Below are 22,499 nucleotides of genomic sequence, written 5' to 3'. Positions count from 1 at the left end.
CAGTGAAGGAGGCCAGACTGACCAGAGTCGGGGGTCAGAGGGAACTGAGCAAGGCAGAGAGCTGGTTCTAATTCCAGAGGCCTTAAGTGACTGCTGGAAGAGTTGGACCTGCTGGTTCCCAGCAGGGTGGGGCCTCCTGGTTCCAGGCTCCCAGTGGAGAGCTGCTGGGTCCTGAAGATCCAGAAACCAATGAAGGCAGAGGATGGACATGCCTGGGATCCAGGCAGCCCACTTCTGGTGCCTTTCCTAAGGGTGTCACATTGCCAATGGGGCAGCTGACACAACAATGGGCCTTGTGGGAGGCCCAGGCCTGGCAGGCCCAGACTGGAGCTGGGCTGGGACAGACCCTGCTCTGTGTGGAGGCCAGGCAGATGGCGTAGGAGACGGCGAAGATGATAATGATAAGGATGATTTTCTTTTATCGAGTAATTACTACCTGCAGCCACCATGCAAGGTCCTGTCTGTATTATTCCACGTAATCTTTATGCGGTACTATGGGTAGGGGACTGTGACCCTATTTTATAGAAAAAGACCCTGAAGCACAGAGAGGGGAAGACCCTTGCTCAGATCCATCTGCTCTTATGTGTCAGAGCTGAGACTTGGAGCTGGGTCCACCCAACTTCACTTGTCCAGCTTGGTCACTGGTGAGTGGTGGTGCTGCGCTTGAGCTCAGAGCTGCTGGCTGCAGAGCCCACAATGCATTGCAGCCTCCGTTTGTACAGTGGCCTCTGTCTCCGAGCTTGAGTTTCCCCATCTGTGACAGGGGTTGTAACCAGCATTTGTTGTGTTCTGTTTGCATCAAGCTGGTACTACACATGTCCCCAGCATTGTCTCATTTGCTCTATAGCCCTGAGGAAACAGGTCTGGAGAGGTTAAATAAGTCACTAGTAAATTTTGGAGTTAAAGCATTGATCTGTCTGACCACAGAACCTGCCGTTTTTTAAAAACGTTTTTGGGAATAATGAAGATCAAACCCAGGTCCTCATTCACTGTACCCCTAACACCCTAAAAACTTGTTTAAAATAGTCATCTCTCAGTGTTCATCAGAGACTGCTTCCAGGACCCCTCTTGGATACCAAGATGCCCACGTCCCTTACATAAAATGGTATAACATTTGTGGAAAGCCTATACACATCCTCACGTGTACTCTAAAACATCTCTAGATTACTTATGATATATACTACAATGCACCTGCTGAGTAAGTAGTTACACTGTCTTACATGGGGAATAATGACATGAATAAAGTCTGTAGAAGTTCCATGCAGTACAGACAATTAAAAAAAATATATTTTTTTGATTCACGTTTGATTGAATCTGTGGAAGTAGAACCCCTGGATACAGACAGCCCACTGTGTAACATGCATAATAAAAGGCACACAAAATGTGAGTGCAGAGTTTGATGGATTTCCATAAGCGAACACACTTGTCCCAGAAGCCACTCTGTCACCTAATTCCTGCTTGCCTTTAAAGGTAGATACTACCCTGACTTCTAATACTGTAGACTACTTTTGCTTGTATATTTCCTCCTCTTTGATACAGACCTTAATAGGAAAATATTGGTTAGGGTTTAACTCCTGACTGTCCTAGGTTCTAGAAATTTTCTTTCTTTTTTTTTTTTAATTTTTTTTTTAAATTGTTGATGGACAATACCTTTGTTTTATTTATTTATTTTTCTGTGGTGCTAAGGATCGAACCCAGTGCCTCACCCATGCCAGGCAAGTGCTCTACCACTGAGCCATAGCCCCAGCCCCTAGAAATTTTTTCTTTCTTTTTTTTTATTTTTTATGGGAGGAGGGATCTCTTACTATGTTGCCCAGGCTGGCCTTGAACTCCTGGGCTCAAGCAATCCTCCCACTTCTGCCTCCTGAATGGCTGTGACTACAGGCATGTACCGACATGCCTGGCTAGAAATTGTTCTTGTTCAACCAATTTAAATGTGACTGTTCAGTCTCTAGTGGTGATCAGTACATTATTAGCTAGATTATCACTTGACCAACTCCTCTCCATTTTTTTTCCTTTTTTTTTTTTGGTACTAGGGATTGAAACCAGAGGTACTTTACCAGTGATCTACATCCTCAGCCCTTTTTATTTTTTATTTCGAGACAGGGCCTCGCTAAGTTGCTGAGACTGGCCTCAAACTTGTAATCCTCCTGCTTGAGCCTTGTGAGTTGCTGAGTTTACAGGTGTGCACGAGGCCTCCTGCCCTTCTAAGCATATGCCTTTTTGGTGTCCAGACCATTTTCTTACCTTTATATTGAATTATACATTTGAAAAAGTGCGCACAGAATGATATATAGCTTCAGGGATATTCAAAGTGAATATGTCTGTATCCAGCACTCAAATAAAAGGCTACAAGCTCATCAGCACCATAGAAACCCTCTTCCAGAGTATTGCAAGTTCAAGGCCATCCTCACAATTTAGTAAGGCCCTGTCTCAAAATAAAAAATAAGGGGCTGGGGATGTGACTCAGTGTGACGCTCTCCTGGGTTCAGTTCCCAGTACCAAAAATAAAACAAAAAAGAAAAGGACCAAAAACAAAACAAAGCAAAAAAGAAAAGGAAAAGAAACCCGCTTCCAGTCACCCTTCCCATCCAAGGAACCACAGATTAGATTGTGGTTTTGAATTTAAAGGAGTGATACCTAAATGGATTGATATAATGTATACTTTTGTGTCCAGCTGCTTTACTTGTGTGGTCCATTCAAGCTATTAATTAGATTGTGATTCTCATGGCAGTGCAGTTCATCTGGTGAATATGCAATATTATCTCAATCTCAGTGACATCCAGGTCCTTTTCTGTTTGGGGCCATTTCATGGTGCTGTGGCTGTGAATGTTCATATATAAATGTTCATCTCTTTGGTTATCTACCTAGGAGCAAAATTGCTGAACCTTGAACATATGTATATTCAGCTTCAGTAAAGTGTTAAAACAGTGTTTCGTTGCACTCCCCATGCACACTGATTTACACTCCCACTAACAGTGGACTTCCGTTGTTGCATGTCTTGGCCAATGCTAGGTACTGCCGGCCAGTGGTAGTGATGTTGTTTTCTCTTCTGGTTCTGGAGATTGAACTCGGGGTGCTTTACCACTGAGTTACATCCCCAGCCCTTCTTACTCTTTATTTTGAAACAGAGTCTCACTAAGTTGCTCAGGCTGGCCTTGAACTTGCCTCAGCCTCCCAAGCAGCTGGGATCACAGGTATGCACCACCACACCTGACTTTAGCATAACACTTTCAAGGTCCAATGCTACATCAGTATTTTTGTGAATGAATAATATTCAGCTTTTTATGGCTCAGTGATATTCAGCCTTTTGTGGATGAACCACATTTTGTTCATCCCTTCATCAGTTGATATCATTTGAGTTGTTTCCATCTTTTGGTTACTACAAATAATGCTTCTATGAACATTCATGTACAAGTTTTGACATCAATGTATATTTTTATTTCCCTTGAGAGGCACCTCCATTTTTAGTCATATACCATGAGATTTGAAGATATTGTGTCTGTGAAGCCCTGGCACTGTTCTCCACAGAGGAAACTCTACACAGATGAGGAAGGACCCCACAACACAGGTCACCTTGCTGTAGCAGTTAGGGTCTTGAGAAGCAGATGGTGAAGGTCCCTGTTATTCCCTCCCAAGCAGTGGTCCTCAACACAGATGTCCACCCATAGGCATTGTGAAAATCAAGGAAACAGTTGGACAAGGCCCCCATTCTTTTTTTTTTTTCCTAAATATTTATTTTTTTAGATGTAGGTGGACACAGTATCTTTATTTCATTTTTACATGGTGCTGAGGATCAAACCCAGTGCCTCATACATGCTAGGCGAACTCTCTACCACTGAGCCACAAGCCCAGCCCAAGGCCCCCATTCTTTGAAGGTCAGATTGTACATAGATTGTGGCACAGCAGAGATGGGTAAAAGAGGGAATCAAGAGTCCTGGGCCTAGTGCTACCAACCTGCTAATTTGAGTGTGATGTCGGGGGCCTGTTTCCCTACTCAAAGAATGGACATAGGGCAGCTGATGCTTCTGACCCTTATCTATGGTTCACTTGGCTTCTTTCCCATTCCCCAGGCTGTAGCTCTGCCAATGATCCCTTGAGTACTGGGGAGTCACTGTTGCCCTTGGGGCCCTTGTCCTGGAGTGGCCACCTGCCTGCTCCCAGCATGGCGTCTGATACGCCCGAGTCCCTGATGACCCTCTGTACTGACTTCTGCCTACGCAACCTGGATGGCACCCTGGGCTACCTGCTGGATAAGGAGACCCTGCGGCTACATCCAGACATCTTCTTGCCCAGCGAGATCTGTGACCGGCTGGTCAATGAGTGAGCAAGCCTCAGGGCTGGGACAGGGTGGGGGTCTTAGCATGAGTTTGTGCAGAGATATTAGGACCATGTGGGTGCAGGAGAATGGTGTTGTATCCGTAAGCGTAAGAGTTTGCATGTGTGCATGTTGGTATGTGTATATACAGGGATGTGCACATGAAGAAATGGGTGTTTATACATATGTGGTATGAAATTGCATGTGTACATTTAGGGATGAGATGGGGTTAAGAGCCTGCGTGTAAATGAAGGAGTTATGTGTGTGTATACCCGTGTGTGTGTACTTCTATGGGTGTCTGCACCTGTGAATTAAGTGAACACGGACACATGGGTTGATGGGCTGCTACTACAATAATGGATCCATGGCCAGAGATGAAACCATCCAGAAGGTTTTGTTTTGTTTTGTTGTTTGTTTGTTTTGTACCAGGGATTGAACCCAAGGGTACCTAACCACTGAGTCACATCCCCAGCCCTTTTTTATTTTTTTAAATTTTGAGACAGGGTCTCATTAAGTTGCTTAGGGCCTTCCTAAATTTCTGAGGCTAGCTTTGAACTTGAGATCTTGCCTCAGCCCTCCTGAGCTGCCAGGATTACAGGCATGCACCACTGCGCAGGGCCAGAAAATCTTTATGTAGCCCCTTAAGGGACTCTCCATTGCTCTGTGCTCCTAGAGGCAGATATAGCTCAACCAGGAAGCTTGCTTGCACTGAAGGAAATTTCCTGAAGGGGAATAGTTAGACCAAAGAGTTGGATAGCAAAATGGGAACTGTGTGGGAACTGAGGATAGAGCTGGACTCATAATGATGTCCTGAGGGCAAAATGTGGGTCAGGCATGGTTGGTCACTTTGCCGACCAGAGTTACTTTTAATTTTACAGATAAAGAAACAGAGGTGCAGGGAAGTTCAGTTATTTATATGAACTTTCCCAGGTAGGGAGCCAGCAGGCCAGGATTTAGATTCAGAGCATTGAGCCCCAGACCCCTCCAGCAGCCCAGGATTCTGGTATGGGCTGATGCCTCTGTAGGCTCTTACTAAGGGTTTGCCCTGTGCCCAGCTGGGAACTCCAAACCCCTTGGTTTCATCCACTTGTTTGAAAGGTCTTGGGAAGGCCTGCAGGTGAAGGCAGGTGTCCTTTGGGGGAGGTGGTACAGGTATCTGTTTGGTGGGGTGTTGCTTAGGCTTCTGGGAGGAAGAGCTTGGGATTTTGTGTTGATTGAAGCCCCTGCATCACCAGGTTACCTTGAGAGCTACCATTAGACCTCTGGTTTCTGGGGCATCTTCAGTCTCACCTGTAATGCAGTCAGGATGGAGCCAGGTTGAAGAGGAGGAGGAGGAGGAAGAGGAGTAGGAGGAGTAGGAGGAGGAGGAGACGGCGGCCGGGGCAGCGGCGGCCGCTAGGGCGATTCTGCCAGTCTTTTTGGAGAGAAGAGCTGTGTTCTGAAGGAGGCCCTGGGTCCTGGGCCCTTCTTGGAGCCAGGTTTTCTTCTTCCCAGGTATGTGGAGCTGGTCAATACCGCCTGCACCTTCGAGCCACACGAGAGCTTCTTCAGCCTCTTCTCTGACCCCCGCAGTACCCGCCTCACCCGGATCCACCTCCGTGAGGACCTGGTGCAGGACCAGGATCTGGAGGCCATTCGCAAGCAGGTAAGACTGTTCTCATCAGGGCACTGGTCACGGATAGGGGAAGTTGGCTGAGAGAGTCAGACAAAGGCAGAGACAGATCCGGGTGCCCTTTCCACTGTGTGAGCCCCTCCCCAGTCACCTGGAGGTCAGGGCAAGGCGCAGGCAGGGGTGGGTGTTAGTGTTGACGAAGCTGTGCCTGATCCCAGGACCTGGTTGAGCTGTACCTGACCAATTGTGAGAAGCTGTCCGCCAAGAGCCTGCAGACATTGCGGAGTTTCAGCCACACCCTGGTGTCCTTGAGCCTCTTTGGCTGCGCCAACATTTTCTACGAGGAGGAGAACCCCGGGGGCTGTGAAGACGAGTGCCTCGTCAACCCCACCTGCCAGGTGCTGGTGAAGGACTTCACCTTCGAGGGCTTTAGCCGCCTGCGCTTCCTCAACCTGGGCCGCATGATCGATGGGGTCCCTGTGGAGTCACTGCTACGGCCGCTCAACTCTCTGGCCGCCTTGGACCTCTCAGGCATTCAGACAAGTGACGCTGCCTTCCTAACCCAGTGGAAGGACAGCCTGGTGTCCCTTGTGCTCTACAACATGGACCTTTCAGATGACCACATCCGTGTCATTGTCCAGCTGCACAAGCTGCGGTGAGCTGCTGGCCTGAGCTCCCTGGGCAGGGCAGAGGGGACGAGGGTGGTGTCAATCCTGGAGGGTTCAGGGGCCCCTGACTAAACCCAGGGTGGGGATGCAAGAGCCACTTGGTTTCTTAAACTCAGCCCAGTGTTTCAGTCAGATGAGGACTGCTGAGGGCACCTGGGTCCCCTCAGGTTTTTCCCAAAATGACCTGGAGTAGTTGTGGCAGGCATGGGCCCTCCCCTGCTGTGGACTGAAGGAGTAAGGGTCCTGACCTAGCGCCCCCCCACCAATATCCAGACACCTAGACATCTCCCGAGACCGTCTCTCCAGCTACTACAAGTTCAAGCTGACCCGGAAGGTGCTGAGCCTCTTTGTACAAAAGCTTGGGAACCTAATGTCTCTGGACATCTCTGGTCACATGATCCTAGAGAACTGCAGCATTTCCAAGATGGACGAGGAAGCCGGGCAGACCAGGTAGGACCCACCTCTGCGGTTGCTGGTCAGGAGCTGATCACCAAGCACTTACCAAGGGCCCCTCCGCCAAGGGCTGTGCTGGGCGCTGGGATGAAGAAGCAAATCAGACCTGCCCACTCTGGTCTGTGAGTCAGTGAGGACAGACATTTGGAGGACTATGGCCCTGAGGGTCAAGAAAGAGAGAGAAGGAGAAATGGGTTTACCAGTTTCTGAGTTTGCCAAAGGAGAAGTTTCCCAGCAGAGGGGTCAGTGTGTGCTGAGGCTGCAGCCAAGAGCATGAGAGACCAGAAAGTCGCCAGCTGTTCTGAGGGAGGGCACAGTGTGATAAGAGACGGCAAGAGAGGAGGCTGCAGGATCTGCCCCCATCAGGTGTCTCTGGAGAGGCGTTGGTGCCTGGGTAGCTTGATGGAGAGGTCTCTTCAAACCCAGCCACCTGTAATTAGCTTTGGCTTGTGGCCAGTTCCAGCTAGCTGGTGTTTGCCTGATGAGCTTGTCCCTTTGCTATTGAGGGTAAACCCTAAGGACAGCACAGCTTGACTAGATGGCAGTTGGTATATTCTAAGGATGGCTGTAACAATACCTTCTGTCCCACATATTCTGCTACAGTGGGACCTTGCCACCCTTCAATCAAGTGGTGGGGTCTAGGTCTGGGGTTGTAGCTCAGTGGTAGAGGCACTGGGTTCAATCCTCAGCACCACATAAAAATAAATAAATAAAGGTATTAAAAAAAAAGAGGTGGGGTCTATGTCCCCAACCCTTAAAAGGGAGAAAAAAAAAACTTAAAAAGGAAGTGTCTGGAGTGCCTAGAAGAGAGAACGTTAATTAGATGCCTAGCTACTCTTGGGGAGAGGCCCAGGTCAGGCCCCAAGCCACTGATCCCAGTACACTCTTTCCCAGCATCGAGCCTTCCAAGAGCAGCATCATGCCTTTCCGGGCTCTGAAGAGGCCACTGCAGTTCCTCGGGCTCTTTGAGACCTCCCTGTGTCGCCTCACACACATTCCCGCCTACAAAGTGAGAGGCGGGAGTGGAGGGTGCATGGGAGAGGGGGAGCTCTGGGAGAAGGGAAGCCCTGGGTGGGGCATGGCAGTGTCTGGGGCCAGAAACCAAGCTGGGATCTGGGGTCCCACCCTGGCCTCCTCTGGCTTGTCCTAAGCATACCCCATCCCCAGGTAAGTGGTGACAAAAATGAGGAGCAGGTGCTGAATGCCATCGAGGCCTATACGGAGCACCGGCCTGAGATCACCTCGCGGGCCATCAACCTGCTTTTTGACATTGCACGAATTGAACGCTGCAATCAGCTTCTGAGGGCCCTGAAGGTCAGCCCCAAACTCTAGACCCTGCGCATCCCCAGGGAGCAGCCAGTCACCCTTCTGAACCCCAACCCCCCCCACAGTGCCTGCCTTGCTTCCCCCTGGCCTCTTCCAGGCCCTGCCCTCCCCCCAACCCCCTCCCTAGGCCTGCCTGCCCCAGAGGAGCTGCCAAGCCCCTCTAGTGCCCACCTGTCGCAACTCTCACAGCTCTTCCAACCCATGCCCCACCCTGTCTTAACACAGCTGGTCATCACTGCCCTCAAGTGCCACAAATATGACAAGAACATTCAGGTGACAGGCAGCGCTGCACTCTTCTACCTGACCAATTCCGAATATCGCTCAGAGCAGAGTGTCAAGCTGCGCCGGCAGGTCATCCAGGTGGTGCTGAATGGCATGGAATCCTACCAGGAGGTGACGGTGAGCCCCCTGCCCACCACAGCCCACACATCCTGGCCTAGGCATCCCTTTCCTGTCCCCTGGGCCCAGACACAGTGCTTCCTTACCTGGCTCTGTGTGCCTCCTTCCCAGATCCCCTTCCCAGGGCGACCCTCTCTGACTCCTGGATCTGGCACTCAGGTTCGCCAGAACACAGCCCCATCAGTGGTCCATGACCCACAGTGTCTACCCTCAGTCACTTTGCTCCACATGGAGCCCAAGGATCCTGGCCTCCTGCCTGGGGGCCTCAGGCCTGCTGTTTCTGCCCCTCTGCCCCAGCACACTCTGTCTTGATGTATTCTTTCTAGTAGCTATTTCTCTTATAAAAGTAATAAAATTTTTCACCATACAACAATTATAGTCACAGAGGTTAAAAAAAAATAAAATAAATATCTTCCCTAATCCCACCACCCAGAGATAATCACCATTGCCAATGGATACATATTGTTCTGTGTTTTAGTCTGTGGATGTGTGTTTAGTAAATGGGGTAATTTTCAAAATTCTCTGTACTATTCATAAAATATGAATGTTTACATTAACAGTGTCTTATGAATGTGAGCATCTCTCATGTCAGCAAACATCTCTTGTAACACATTTGTGTGTGTGTGTGTGTGTGTGTGTGTGTGTGTGTGTGTGTGTGTATGAGAGAGAGAGAGAGAAAAGAGAGAGAGTGTGTATGTTTGTGTGAGTGTGATGGAACCCAGGGCCTTGTGATGCTATGTAAATGCTCTACCACTAACTAGCCAAATCCCCAACCCTAACAGTTTGTTTTTTTTTTTTCCTGGTACTTGGGATCAAACTTGGGGCCTTGCACATAAGCAAGTACTCTACCATTGAACCTACATCCCATCCCCAGCCCACAAAAAAGTTTGGGAGGGATACTAGGGATTGAACCTGCATTCTACCATCAAGCTACATTATACTCCCAGCCCTCTTTTTTCATCTTGAGATAGTCTCGATAAGTTGCTTGAACTTGGGATGCTCCTGTCTCAGCTTCCTGGGATTATAAGCCTTTGCCACCACATCCAGCATAATTTTTTTTTTTAAAGAGAGAATTTTTTAATATTTATTTTTTTAGTTTTCAGTGGACACAACATCTTTTTTTTTTAGAGAGAAAGAGAGAGAAAGAATATTTATTTTTTAGTTTTCGGCAGACACAACATCTTTGTATGTGGTGCTGAGGATCGAACCTGGGCCCACACATGCCAGGCGAGCGTGCTACTGCTTGAGCCACATCCCCAGCCCTCTAGCACAATTTTTTAAAATACTGTCTCTTTTCTTATTAAAAAGTAAGATATCTAATGCCAAAAAAAAAAATGATTAAATCTTTGCTGGACATAGTGGTACACACCTGTAATCCCAGCAACTCGGAAGGCTGAGGCAGGAAGATTCCAAATTCAAGGGTTGCCTAGGCAACTTAGCAAAATAAAAAGAACTGGGAATGTAGCTCAGTGGTACAGAACCCTAGTGTTTAATCTCCAGTACCAAAAACAAAACAAAAAAAAAGCTAAAAACAAAATACCTCAAATAATACAAGACTGAATTGTCTAGAAATTGAAAATCATTCATAGTCTGCTCCAAGCTCCAGATACAGCTGGCTCTGACAATTCAGTTTTATAATTGTTGACCCCAACATGGTGTACCCACTGTCCTTTTCCACAGAATGACCACTCAGCCATGGCCTCTAAGGGAGCATTGAGGCGATGGCTGAGCCCCATACCACAGGCTTGCAAGTTAGGGCTCTGCCAAATTATTGAGTCAGGTCCCCATGGTGGAAAATTTAGGTTGCTTTTTAATCTTTTACTTTTCACTTAATTGATTATCATCATAATGTATTTCTTTTTTTTTTTTAAGAGAGAGTGAGAGAGAGAGGGGTACAGAGAGAGAGAGAGAGAGAATTTTAACATTTATTTATTTTTTCTTAGTTCTCGGCAGACACAATATCTTCATTTGTATGTGGTGCTGAGGATCGAACCCGGGCCGCACGCATGCCAGGCGAGCGCGCTACCACTTGAGCCACATCCCCAGCCCATCATAATGTATTTCTAGAGTAGAATTGCACAGGCAATGTGTGTACGTGTTTTTAAGCATCTGGCATGTGTTGCCACATTGTTCCCCAGAAAGGCCAGTGTGGGGACACACCCTCTGCAGGGATGAGAACACCCACTTCTCCAGCCTTCACAGTGATTGTTCTTTCTACATTAAGATCAATTTGATAATCAGATAAAAAGAAATGTCTTTTCTTTTTGTACTGGGGATTGAAAGCAGGCCCTTTGTCACTGAGCCACATCCCCAACCCTTTTTATTTTTTATTTTGGGACAGGCTCTTGCTCAGTGACTGAGGCTGGCCTTGAGTTTGTGATTCTCCTGCCTCAGCCTCCTGCCTTGTTGGGAATACAAGTGTGTGCCATTGCACCTGGCTGGGATGTATATTTTTAAAAATATTTTTAACCTTATTTTTTATTTATTCTTGTTTTAAATTATTTTATTTTATTTTTATATTTTTAGTTGTAGATGGACACAATACCTTCATTTTATTTGTTTTTTATTTTTTTATGTGGTGCCAGGGATCAAACCCAGTGCCTCATGCATGCTAGACAAGCACTCTACCACTGAGCCACAACCCTAGCCCTTATTTATTCATTTTTTTATGTGATGTGTTAAGCAAGTGTTCTACCCCATTTTTTTTAAATGGAAAAAAAATCTAATTGGAGACTCCCAGATGAATAAATAAGCCCTATAAAACAAATGGCAATTAAAATAACAAGATATCACATGTAATCTTAACAGCATGTTGGTACTCAACATTGACCAAGGAGTGCAGAGCACCCTTATACTTTCTACTGGTGTGGGATGAATTGTACAGTCTTTTGGGGGACAATTGGAAGAACCTATGAAAATTTTAAAGGTATCTATTTTTCAATCCAGTTAGAAATGGAAACCGGGGCTGGGCATATACCTGTACACAACTGTAATCCCAGTGACTAAGGAGGCTGAGGCAAGGAGGATCAGATGCTTAAGGCCAGTGTCAGCAGTTTGGCGAGACTCTGTATTAAAATAAAATAAAAGGACCAAGAATGTAGCTCAGTTGTAGAGCACCCCTGGGTTCAATCCCCAACACCAATAATAATAATAATACACATACACACACACAGACACACATATGTACACCCTTATTTGATTAAGTAGAAATCAGAGGAAACTAAAATACTTTAGGAATAGGGTACTGGAAAAGTAACATATGGTCCAGCCACACAATGGGCTGTTATGGTAGAATCCCTAGGTCCTGGGCTGGACTGTGGCTCATGGGTAGAGTATTTGCCTAGTGTGTGGGAGGCACTGGGTTTGAGCCCCAGCACCACAGAAAAATAAATATAGGTATTGTGTCCATTTGCAACTAAATTTATTTTTATTTTTTTATATTTATTTTTTAGTTTTAGGTGAACACAATATTTTATTTTTATGTGGTGCTGAGGATCGAACCCAGTGCCTCACACATGCTAGGCAAGTGCTCTACCTCTGAGCTACAGCCCCAGCCCCATTTGCAAGTCAATTAAAAAAAAAAAAAAGAATCTCTAGATCCTATATGGAAAAATGTCCACCTCCTCCCCCACAAATATATGTTTGTATTTTCATGATGGAAAAAATCATCATTAACAGTGATGATCATTAACAGTGATCATTTCTGGGGAATGAAATGGGAGACTTTTCTGCTCAGATAGCATTATATGAACTTTTTTGTGTGATGCTGGGGATCAAACCTAGGGCCTTGTGCATGTAAGGTAGGCACTCTACCAACAGCTGTATCCCCAGCTCTATATGAATTTTTACAGCAAATAAGTATTGCTTTTATAATTTCAACTTTTCTTAAATAAAAAAAAAATAACAGGCCTAGCACCATGGCACACACCTGTAATCCCAGCAGATTGAGAGGCTGAGGCAGAAGGATCACAAGTTCAAAGCCAGCCTCAGCAATTTAGTGAGGCCCTATCTCATAATATAAAAGGGCGGGGGATGTATCTTAGTGGTAAAGCTCCCATGGTTCAATCCTGTACCAAAAAGAAAAAAATGGGAGGCTGCGGACAGTGGTGCACACATGTAATCCTAGTTACTCAAGGCTGAGGCAGGATCATGAATTAGAAGCCAACCTGAGCAATTTAGTGAGACCCTGTTTCAAAATAAACTTTAAAAAGGGTTGGTATGCTCGGTTATAGGACACTTGCCTAGCATGCATGAAGCCCTGGATTCCATCCTCAGCACCTCAAAAGAAAAAGTGTGTGTGTCTGTGTGTGAGAGAGAGAGAGAGAGAGAGAGAAGCTTGTTGGAGGAAAAAAAACTAAAAGTTAATCAAGGGTTATGTTCTCTAAATTACATGTTTAATAAATTATGGTGAGCATCCAATACCTAATAAGAAAAAAAGGAGGAAATTAGATGGTAAGGAAAACGTGCTGACACTGTAAAACTACATGTAAACCTGCAGATAGTGTGGAGAGCAACTGAGCATGTGGAGCAACCAGAGCCTCAGACACTGCTGCTAGGACTATCGACTAGCATGGCCACTCTGTAAAAGTTGGGCATTACCTAGTAAAGTTGAAGATATGCACACCATGTGATCCAGAAGTCCCACCAGGCATGTGGGCCCTAGAGTAGCCCATGCCATGTACAGTACACTGTGTACAGTGGCCAACTATGGAAGTCATGTAATGTCCATCAGCAGAGGAATGGATGGCTCAACTGGAGTACCATTCAATGGAATACTATATTGCAGTGAAGTGATCTTGCAAACTGTTGAGCAGAAAGAGCAAGGAGACCCAGGCGTGATGGAGCACTTCTGTAGTCCCAGTGACTTAAAAGACTGAGGCAGGAGGATCACAAATTGAAGGCCAGCCTCAGCAAATTAGCAAGACCCTGTCTCAAAATAAAAATGTTAAAAAAGGGTTGGCGCCATAGCTCAGTGGCAGAGCTCTTGCCTAGCATGTGTGAGGCACTGGTTCAAGCCTCAGCACCACATAAAAAATAAATTAATAAACAAAGATATGTGTGTCCCTCTACAACTAAAACGATACTAAAAAAAAAAAGTTAAAAAGGTCTGGGGATGGGGCTTAGCAATAGAGTACTTGCCTAGCACACGTGAGGCACTGGGTTTGATCCTCAACACCACAAAAAAATAAAGATTATTGTGTCCACCTGCAACTAAAATATTTTTAAAAATTAAAAAGTTCTGGGGATGTAGCTTAGTGGTACTGGGGATTGAACTGTGTTCAAAAACAACAACAAAAACCAGAAACGCAATAAGATGAAGAAATAAGAAGGGCTGGGCTGTAGGTCGGTGGAAGGGTGCCTGCCTAGCATGTAGGAGCCCTGGGTTCAATCCCTGGCACCACAGAAAGAGAGAGATTGACTGATTTCCTGGGTTGGGGGCGGGGCTAGCTCTTATGGTCAGGAACGGACACATGGGGACTTTTGGTTTTGGCAGTGTTGTTTCCTGACACAGGTGGTAGCTACCTGTGTGTTTGTTTTATAATTATAAAATCATGCACTTATGGTTCTTCTTGCATTCTTCTCTATGAGTATTTCTTCCAAAGAGCCTGGACCACCCAGCTCAGGTGACCTCGTGCCTCCTGAGAGCAACCTGAGCCCTGCCCCTGAGCTCTGCTCCTGAGTCCAGCCCTGAACTTGCTCTGTTTGTCTCCCACCCTGCCCAGGTGCAGCGGAACTGCTGCCTGACCCTCTGCAACTTCAGCATCCCTGAGGAGCTGGAGTTCCAGTACCGCCGGGTCAATGAACTGCTGCTCAGCATTCTCAACCCCACCCGGCAGGATGAGTCCATCCAGCGCATCGCCGTGCACCTGTGCAACGCCCTGGTCTGCCAGGTGGACAATGACCACAAGGAAGCCGTGGGCAAGATGGGCTTTGTTGTGGTATGTGTGACTTGCTTCTGCCTGTCACTGAGGAGCCCTGCCTGCCATACTCCATCATAGACCGTGTGGGTGGGGGGGACTGGGGCTGGATGTGAGGAGTGGGGAGGAAGGTACATGGAGGCAGGAAGGATTTAGACTAGACCAAGGAAAGCACTTCCTCCCCCCTTTTCTTTTTTTTCCGGTGCTGTGGAATCAAGCCCAGACCCTTGGGCATGCTAAGCATGTCTCTCTCACTGAGCTCGTCCCCAGCTCCTGGAAGAATTTCTTAGTGGTGAATGTTGCTTATGACTGTGGATTCCTCACCCTTCTCCCATCCCCTGCTGCTCATCTATCCGGTCCCACTTTACAAGTCATTGTTGCCTCCTCAGACCAGATTGGTGTTCCCATATACACCCAGCCAGATGAGGCCAGCACATTCTGCATGGGCCTCCCCTCCCCTGGCCCACATAGCTCTTGAGGGAGAAGCACGATACTTGTCTGGGGTCCCTGTGTCCACAGCACTTCCCCACCCAGGACAAGCCACTCCTCTCCTGGGCCAGGAGCCAGTTGAGGAGCATAGAGAAGGCTGACGAGGATTCCCCTCCTCTCCTATTTTGCTGAGGAAGCACAGGCTACTAGAAGGAAGGCCATGGCCAAAGTCACAGCGAGTCAGCTCAGGGCTGGGACCCGCACCCGGGCTTCCTGGTTCCAAGTTCCAAGCACTTGTGCTTCCTGAGCCTTCCAGTAGCCTCCCAAGGCCATATGGAGATTTGATCTTGTTGGGATGTGTTGGTCAAGAACTGATCACCAGCTCTCCTCTCCATTTCTGGGGGCAAGCTCGTTTGGAGCCCGGCCCTCTGGCAAGTTCCTTCTTCCACCCACAGACCATGCTGAAGCTGATCCAGAAGAAGCTGCTGGACAAGATAGTAAGTCGGGTCTTCAGGAGCCACTCCGCCCTTCCCCCAGCCCAGAGGGAAAGGCTTGCCCGGGGACGTCCGTGTGTTATCCAGGTGCTGAGCCCTGTCCCTCCTCCCAGTGTGACCAGGTGATGGAGTTTTCCTGGAGCGCCCTGTGGAACATCACAGATGAGACGCCTGACAACTGCGAGATGTTCCTCAATTTCAATGGCATGAAGCTCTTCCTCGACTGCCTGAAGGTAGGGTCCACCTTGCAGTGCGGGTACCCCAGGTGGCTGTGCAACGCTCTCCTGACCCTAGGCTCCCCCGGCTAGACCCATTAACACTCCTCATGGGCTCCCACGGGCCACCTCATGGGCCCCCCAGCCAAAGATTGGCTGGGAACAGGGCGAGACCCCCCTCACCTGCTTGGTCTGGCTGGGACTCTTTAGGGCCCTCCTCCCACCTCCATGGGAAACCCAGCCCCATCCTCTTTCCCAGCCATCATTTCTCAGGTTGCCCACGCTGGCTGGAGTCCATCATGGCATCAGCTGGACAGAATTCTGTCCAGTAGGACGATCTGTCAGCCTAAAAGCAGGCTCTGATCCTCACTCTGGACTTCAAGGGCATCCCAGAAACGAATATTCTGAGCCTTGGTAAATGGAACCATGTTTGTCGAGAGCTCAGATCTCTTCTCAGCCTTTGTCTCATATAAGGATCCTCCACTTTTAATCCCTCATTGAGAGTGCCAGCTGCCCTGGGTCCACTGGAAAGCAGGAGGCCTATGGTAACCCCTTTGTCTAGTTGGAATGGCCAGATAGATGCCCGCAAGCTTTCAGGTTAATGCGCCAGAAACTAAGTGATTAAGTGCTAACTGGCTGCAATGGCTCTCATTTTGCCAGGAATTCCCAGAAAAGCAGGAACTGCATCGAAATATGCTGGGACTCTTGGGGAATGTGGCAGAGGTGAAGGAGCTGCGGCCTCAGCTAATGACTTCCCAGTTCATCAGCGTCTTCAGGTTGCCTTTCCCTTTTTGCCTTGGCTGCTGGGATACTTAGAACTATGGTCTGCTCGGTTGCCACACTGTTTCTGGCCTAGGTTTCTGTTACAAATGTCGCCTTCCCACTGTAATGTGTTTCTTATTCTTTCAACTTTCTACAAATGATCCTCTTGTAACTCTCTTAAGTAACCTCAAATCCCTTTAGAAGGAGTCTGAGTATAAACTAGTGACAAAGAAGTAAATAGTAACCCTGGCATCTGGTTCCTAAGTGGCAACCCCTTGGCAGTATGGGAAGAGGGACAGGGCTCCATTTCTTTCTGGTAGCAACCTGCTGGAGAGCAAGGCTGACGGCATCGAGGTTTCCTACAATGCCTGTGGTGTCCTCTCCCACATCATGTTTGACGGGCCCGAGGCCTGGGGCGTCTGTGAGCCGCAGCGGGAGGAGGTGGAGGAGCGCATGTGGGCAGCCATCCAGAGCTGGGACATCAACTCCCGGAGGAATATCAACTACAGGTGCGGCGCAGCCCGGGAGGTGCAGGCAGGACGCTGTCCCCACAGGTCTGGCCAGAGTCTGCCTTCCTCCTAGTCCTCCACGGGGTTTTGTTCTTACTCCTTGAGGTACAGCCACACACAGCCAAGAGCACAGAGGACACGGACCACTTGTGCCGCCTGGTGCTCTTCGTCTGTGCTCCATGGGGCATCACGCTCGTGCTCCCTGGAACCCCGCCGCTGGCCTTCGGCCCCCTCTTCCCGCAGCTTTTCTAGGCACACATGTCATTCCTTCCAGTTCCGCTGGCGTCAGCTGCTACTGCACTGTGACAGCATCACCAGTGACCAGGCTGGTCTCCCTCACCGCCATATGATTGAGTCACTTGCTTTGTGCCGTGCTGTCCCCGTGGACGGATACGTTGGGCACGCACAGTGGAGGGTCGGGATCACACCACAGCTCTGCTGAGGCCCCAAGTACTACAGCTCCTGGGTGGGGTGGGGTGGGGTGCCGGCCCTGAGCTTTTCCTGGTACCTTTTTTGGGGCTTTTGAACCATAACTTCAGGTTGGCCCACGCATGACCCTGGGAAGAGGTGCGGTCATTGTTTCTTCTGCTTCCTACTTTGCTTTTCCCCTCCCCACCCCACGTTGGACCCCTGTGCTGAGTTCCTCAGCTTTCTGCCCCACCCGACTTGTGGCCTCCTGCCTCCTTCTTGGGCTCTTGGGAGTTCCTTGGTGGAGCTTGCAGTGAGGTAAAGGGCCAGCTCTGCTTCTCCCTGGCGTCTTACCCTTGTTGGTCCTAAGGACCCTTCAGGGTGGAGAAGCCTCAGGCAAGAAAAGCTTCACCCCACTCCCCAGCAGAAATGACTTTGGTTTCTCTTCCTTAGGTCCTTTGAGCCAATTCTCCGCCTCCTTCCCCAGGGCATCTCTCCTGTCAGCCAGCACTGGGCAACCTGGGCCCTGTACAACCTAGTGTCTGTCTACCGTGAGTGCCCACTGCCCCTGGTCCCACCACTCACCCCCCAAGAGCAGAGTGGCCCCCGGGAGCACTAGGAGAGCTGGTCGGCACTGGGCCTCAGAGCAGAGCCTCCCGCTCTCCAGCACTGTGCGATGCCGGCAAGATGGCTGTCCCCTGTCAGGTCACCAGAAGACAGCTATCAGTCAGCTTTCTGAACTGTTCCTGCCCCAGTATGAGTGGACAATCAAAACCTACCTGCTTCTGCACCCACAGTGGTGTGTTGTACATAAATATAGGCCCCTGAGCCAGTGCAGGGGCCATGCCTGTGATCCCAAGGGTTCTGGAGGTTGAGGCAGGAGGATGGCAGGTTGAAGGCTAGCCTCAGCAACTTAGGGAAACCCTGTCTCAAAAAAGACTGGGGCTGTAGCTCAGTGGTAGAGCACCCCTGGGTTCAATCCCTAGTGACAAAACAGGGCTCTGGGTCTGCTAGATCCAAACACCCAGGGGCCGGGAATCAACCAACCTTCACAGCAGCTCCCTCTGTGTAGGCCACTGATTTGGGTGATATTGTCACTGAACAAGCACTGGGGGAAAAAATGCAGCCACACTGAAGCATAGCAGGGAAGTCTTTCCAGGGAGTCACCACTGCCCTGCAGGTGGACACAGTTCCACCCACTAGGCCAGGCAAATGTGGCTTGTCCCTGCTCCCAGCCAGGCCCTTCCAGCTAGCTGCCCACTTCAGGTAGTCCTCAAAGCAAGGGTGGGTTCCTGGTACAGGCTGATGAAAGAGCCTCCCTGCCATCAGCTGTCTGCCCTACCTCACAGCCGACAAGTACTGCCCCCTGCTGGTCAGAGAAGGTGGAATGCCCCTTCTGAGGGACGTGATCAAGATGGCAACTGCAAGGCAGGAGACCAAGGAAATGGCCCGGTAAGAGACCAGCAGTGTGCTGCTGCCTGGAGCCTTGATGTGGGGCGTGAGGGACACAGTGGGCCCCTCTGCTGGTTAGAAATATCCAAGTTCCCAGGGACCACTCAGGGTCATTTCAGCCACAATATGCTGGGAAACCAGATGGTAGAGCTCGGAGTAGAGCCTGCTGCCCTTATTTGTGAGCTTAGTCTTCTTTCAGTCCCAACAAATTCCACCCTTCATGTCCAGGCACTACCAAGTAACTTATATTTTTGGCCAAAGACATTGCAAAAGAAAAGGACAAAGCGTGGTAAGGTACATTCCATGGATTAGATGGCAGAAGGCGAGTGGACTTCTCTGAAGGTGAATGAGAGTCACGATAAAAGAAAAAAGCATTGCTTCTGTTGGGCGGGAGATGCAGCTCACTGGCAGATCACTTGCCTAGTGTGTGTGGAGCCCTGGGTTCAAACCCCAGCACCGCAGACATGTTGATGTGAAGGTCGTGGACGTGCCAGACTCAGCAGCTTCAGTTGCTGTGCAGGTTCCATTGCTGGGTCTGAAACATCAGTTCCGATTCTCCCATCAACCTGTGTGCCAGAAACACTCAAGGGTGGTATGTGTCAGAATCAGCCATGACGACCTTCCTATCTCCAAGATCCTTTCCAGAAGGGAGTGCAGTCCAGTCTACATCTGTGGACTCCTGTCGTCGTAGTTCTGAACGTGGGGTAGAGTAGAAGGAAACCTGGAGAGATTGGGCCTGGTGCACAGAGGCTCCCAGACAATGACGCCCCCGGCCAGAGCCAGCAACTGGTTCTGCCAGTGTTTCTGGAGAAAAGCGCTGCCTAAACATTAATTGACAGATTTGTTTTGAGTTTGGGAGTGGTGAAATGAGTGGTTCTCAAACTTAACTCCCCAAAAAATCACGAGGAAAACTTGTTTAAAATTTGGGCTAGGGGTACGGCTCAATGGCAGAGCACTTGTCTTGACGTGAGAGGCACTGGGTTCGATCCTCAGCACCACATAAAAACAAATAAACAAAGATATTGTGTCCATGTATAACTTTAAAAAAATTATAAAATAAAATAGACAAGCACAGCCAGGTGCAGTGGTGCACACCTGTAATCCCAGCGACTCAGGAGATAGAGACTTGAGACCAGCCTGGGCAACGTAGCGAGGCCCTAAGCAACTTAGCGAGACCCTGTCTCAAAATTAAAAAGAGCTAGGGATGTGGCTCAGAGGTTAAGTGCCCCTGGGTTCAATCCCCAGTACACCCCTACCTACAAAAAAAGGCCTTTTTGTTTTGTAGTGCATTTAGGAAATACAGTAAACAGGGATCCCAGGATATTTGAAAAACACACATACACACACATCCGTATTGAGATACAATTAAAAAAAGAAAAAGGAAAAGAAGAGCACTGGATAAGCCTGGCCAGTAAACTGGGTGTGCAGGAAAAGGCTTCAGTGCTCCTGCCCCACTCTGGGCCTTTCCCCTGAAGAGGCCTGTTAGCGCATGGGGTTTCCCGTTAACATGGGGAGTCTGCAGGGAGCCCCTTGCCCAGAGGCTTTGTGTTGAATGGGCAAGCTGCCTAGGGTCCAGGTGGCACCTGACAGCAGTGGGCAGCAGTTCCCAGGGGTCAGGCTGGATCACACAGCGCCCTCACCTAGCCTGGGCCTGCTGCCAGGACAGAGCGTCTGGTTTCTGGGTGTGCGGCTAGCTACTTGAGAACCTCTAGCAGACCTGAGGAAAGAGGAAGGTACTGCCGAGGAGAGGGACACGGGGCTTGGGAAGTGGGCTGTCCATGGTGCCGAGGGGCTGAGGGTGGTCGGGAGCAGAGGAAGGGGGGAGGGGAGCCTGGGTGATTTGTGGCAGGGAAACCTCTTCGTGGGTGCTTCTCCATCCACTCTGTGCCCTTCGTTTGGTCAGCAGTGCATGGCCGCAGTTGACCAGCTGCGGGTCTCCAGGACCCACTGTACCCTCCAACCCTCTTCCCCCTGTCTGCAGCAAGGTGATTGAGCACTGCAGCAACTTTAAAGAGGAGAACATGGACACGTCCAGATAGAGGTCTCAGCCCGCAGACGCCACTGCTCGGACCACAGGCCCAGAGCAGCCTCACGTGGCCCAGCTGGCAGGTCCCTCCAGGAGCCTCCCACGTGACAAAGACAGAGGGGACTTTTGCACAACCGACGCTTTTCCTTAACATTAGTGAGATATATATATTATATATATATATACATATATATATATATTATTTTTTTGGTTAGGAAGTGTGAAGTTTTGTGTGTATGATTTCTGTACAAAAACAAAAGAAACCTCCCTGAATTCTTGCCACTTCCTTGGCCATTCTCACCCTGACTCCAAGCCTTCATTGCTGCCACACTCACTCCTACCCCAGCCAGACTACATGCCTCTAACGTTGTGAGTGTCCCGACCTTTCCTGGTGACCTCAACCCTGGCCGGCCTCCCGTCTGTCTGGAGAGGAGTCCGCGTGGGTCAGCCTGCTCCAGCATCCTAAGCCACACACCCAGGCCTGACAACCCCACTGGGCTCCTGGGCATGGCTGATGGAGTGTGGGGATTAAAACTGTCCCCACTGGGTCTCCCAGAAGCCTTGGTGCTCCCGGCTGTGGGCTATCAGGGGCAGGACAGTGAGTGGCTCCCAGGCCTAGGGCCAGGCTGCCCCCGCTCCCGAGGCCCCACCCTCTGGCCAGGCCTGCTGCGGCCATGCTGCTATGGAGATTGCTTCTGCGTCTCCCATCAGGCCCCAGGCTGTTGAAGGCCCCAGCCCAGGGATGGCCAGAACTCGGGGGCAGATTCTACTGCCCCTTCTGCCAAACATATCCCATTCCTGCCCTGCTCTGGAAGCCAGCACCTTCTGGGGCCAGGGCCTTGCTCCCACTCTCCACAGCCCTCATTTTCCCATAAGCTCCCAAGGTGCCCAGGCACCCCCACCAGCAGAACTGAACCTGCCTCATTCACCCCTGCCTGCCCCGCTGCCCAGAGGACCCCACACCTCTCCGAGGCAGGAGGTCCCCACTTTAGCCCTTCACAGTGGCAGCAGGCAGCCACCTCCAGACCAGCCCTGGGCCAGGCTGTACCTGGGAAACCTCTGTGCTGTGTTGTAGACCCCATGAGAGGCTGCTGCTTCTCCACACCTTGTGTACCCCCTGCTCCAACTTGGAGTTGCTTCTCATCGGACATACGGGTGGCGGGCCACGGGGAACAAGAGACCTGGGGCAGAGCCAACCCTGGAGGCAGCCTTCCTCCTTGGCCCTGTTTTGGATTCTCCTGGCTTTTCTACCTCCAGGTAGAGCAGACCAGGCAGCCCTTTTCTCCCTGAGTCTTTCCCTCTAGGCCCTGGGAAGGGGGCTCACCCCTGTTCCCTCCAGTGTGGCAGATGGCCACCTTGGCCCCTTCCTTCCATCCCAGGCCCCAACAGCCCCAGCCAGACCCGGGGCAGAGCTCACTCATATCGCATTGCTTTCTCAGCCTGGGGCCTGGGGAAATGTCTGTACTTTGGGATGTCACAGAAATACATTTTTGTGCAAAGTGCAGCAGAA

At 49.6% G+C, this 22,499-nt stretch overlaps 1 protein-coding gene across 3 annotated transcripts in view; it reads left to right on the top strand.

The window, feature by feature from the left end:
* The window catches only part of Zer1 (zyg-11 related cell cycle regulator), a 28,958-nt gene extending 6,459 nt beyond the window's left edge, over window positions 1–22,499 (top strand). For 2 of the 3 annotated variants that reach the window (XM_005321049.4, XM_013356711.4), the window contains 15 exons: window positions 4,074–4,323; window positions 5,813–5,963; window positions 6,149–6,585; window positions 6,872–7,048; window positions 7,946–8,060; window positions 8,219–8,365; window positions 8,603–8,776; window positions 14,500–14,715; window positions 15,579–15,620; window positions 15,731–15,850; window positions 16,493–16,608; window positions 16,915–17,103; window positions 17,965–18,062; window positions 18,861–18,963; window positions 20,945–22,499. In XM_005321049.4, coding sequence (XP_005321106.1) covers window positions 4,166–4,323; window positions 5,813–5,963; window positions 6,149–6,585; window positions 6,872–7,048; window positions 7,946–8,060; window positions 8,219–8,365; window positions 8,603–8,776; window positions 14,500–14,715; window positions 15,579–15,620; window positions 15,731–15,850; window positions 16,493–16,608; window positions 16,915–17,103; window positions 17,965–18,062; window positions 18,861–18,963; window positions 20,945–21,002 — 2,301 coding nt within the window. In that variant the 5' untranslated portion in view covers window positions 4,074–4,165 and the 3' untranslated portion in view covers window positions 21,003–22,499. The remainder of the gene's footprint in view (window positions 1–4,073; window positions 4,324–5,812; window positions 5,964–6,148; window positions 6,586–6,871; window positions 7,049–7,945; window positions 8,061–8,218; window positions 8,366–8,602; window positions 8,777–14,499; window positions 14,716–15,578; window positions 15,621–15,730; window positions 15,851–16,492; window positions 16,609–16,914; window positions 17,104–17,964; window positions 18,063–18,860; window positions 18,964–20,944) is intronic. The other variant, XM_013356712.4, reaches the window with a different exon arrangement.

The sequence above is a fragment of the Ictidomys tridecemlineatus genome, chromosome 4, assembly GCF_052094955.1.
Source record: "Ictidomys tridecemlineatus isolate mIctTri1 chromosome 4, mIctTri1.hap1, whole genome shotgun sequence".
In the NCBI taxonomy this organism is placed as follows: domain Eukaryota; kingdom Metazoa; phylum Chordata; class Mammalia; order Rodentia; family Sciuridae; genus Ictidomys; species Ictidomys tridecemlineatus.
The sequence above is the reverse complement of the archived record's forward strand: the minus strand, read 5'-3'. Positions and strand labels throughout refer to the sequence as shown.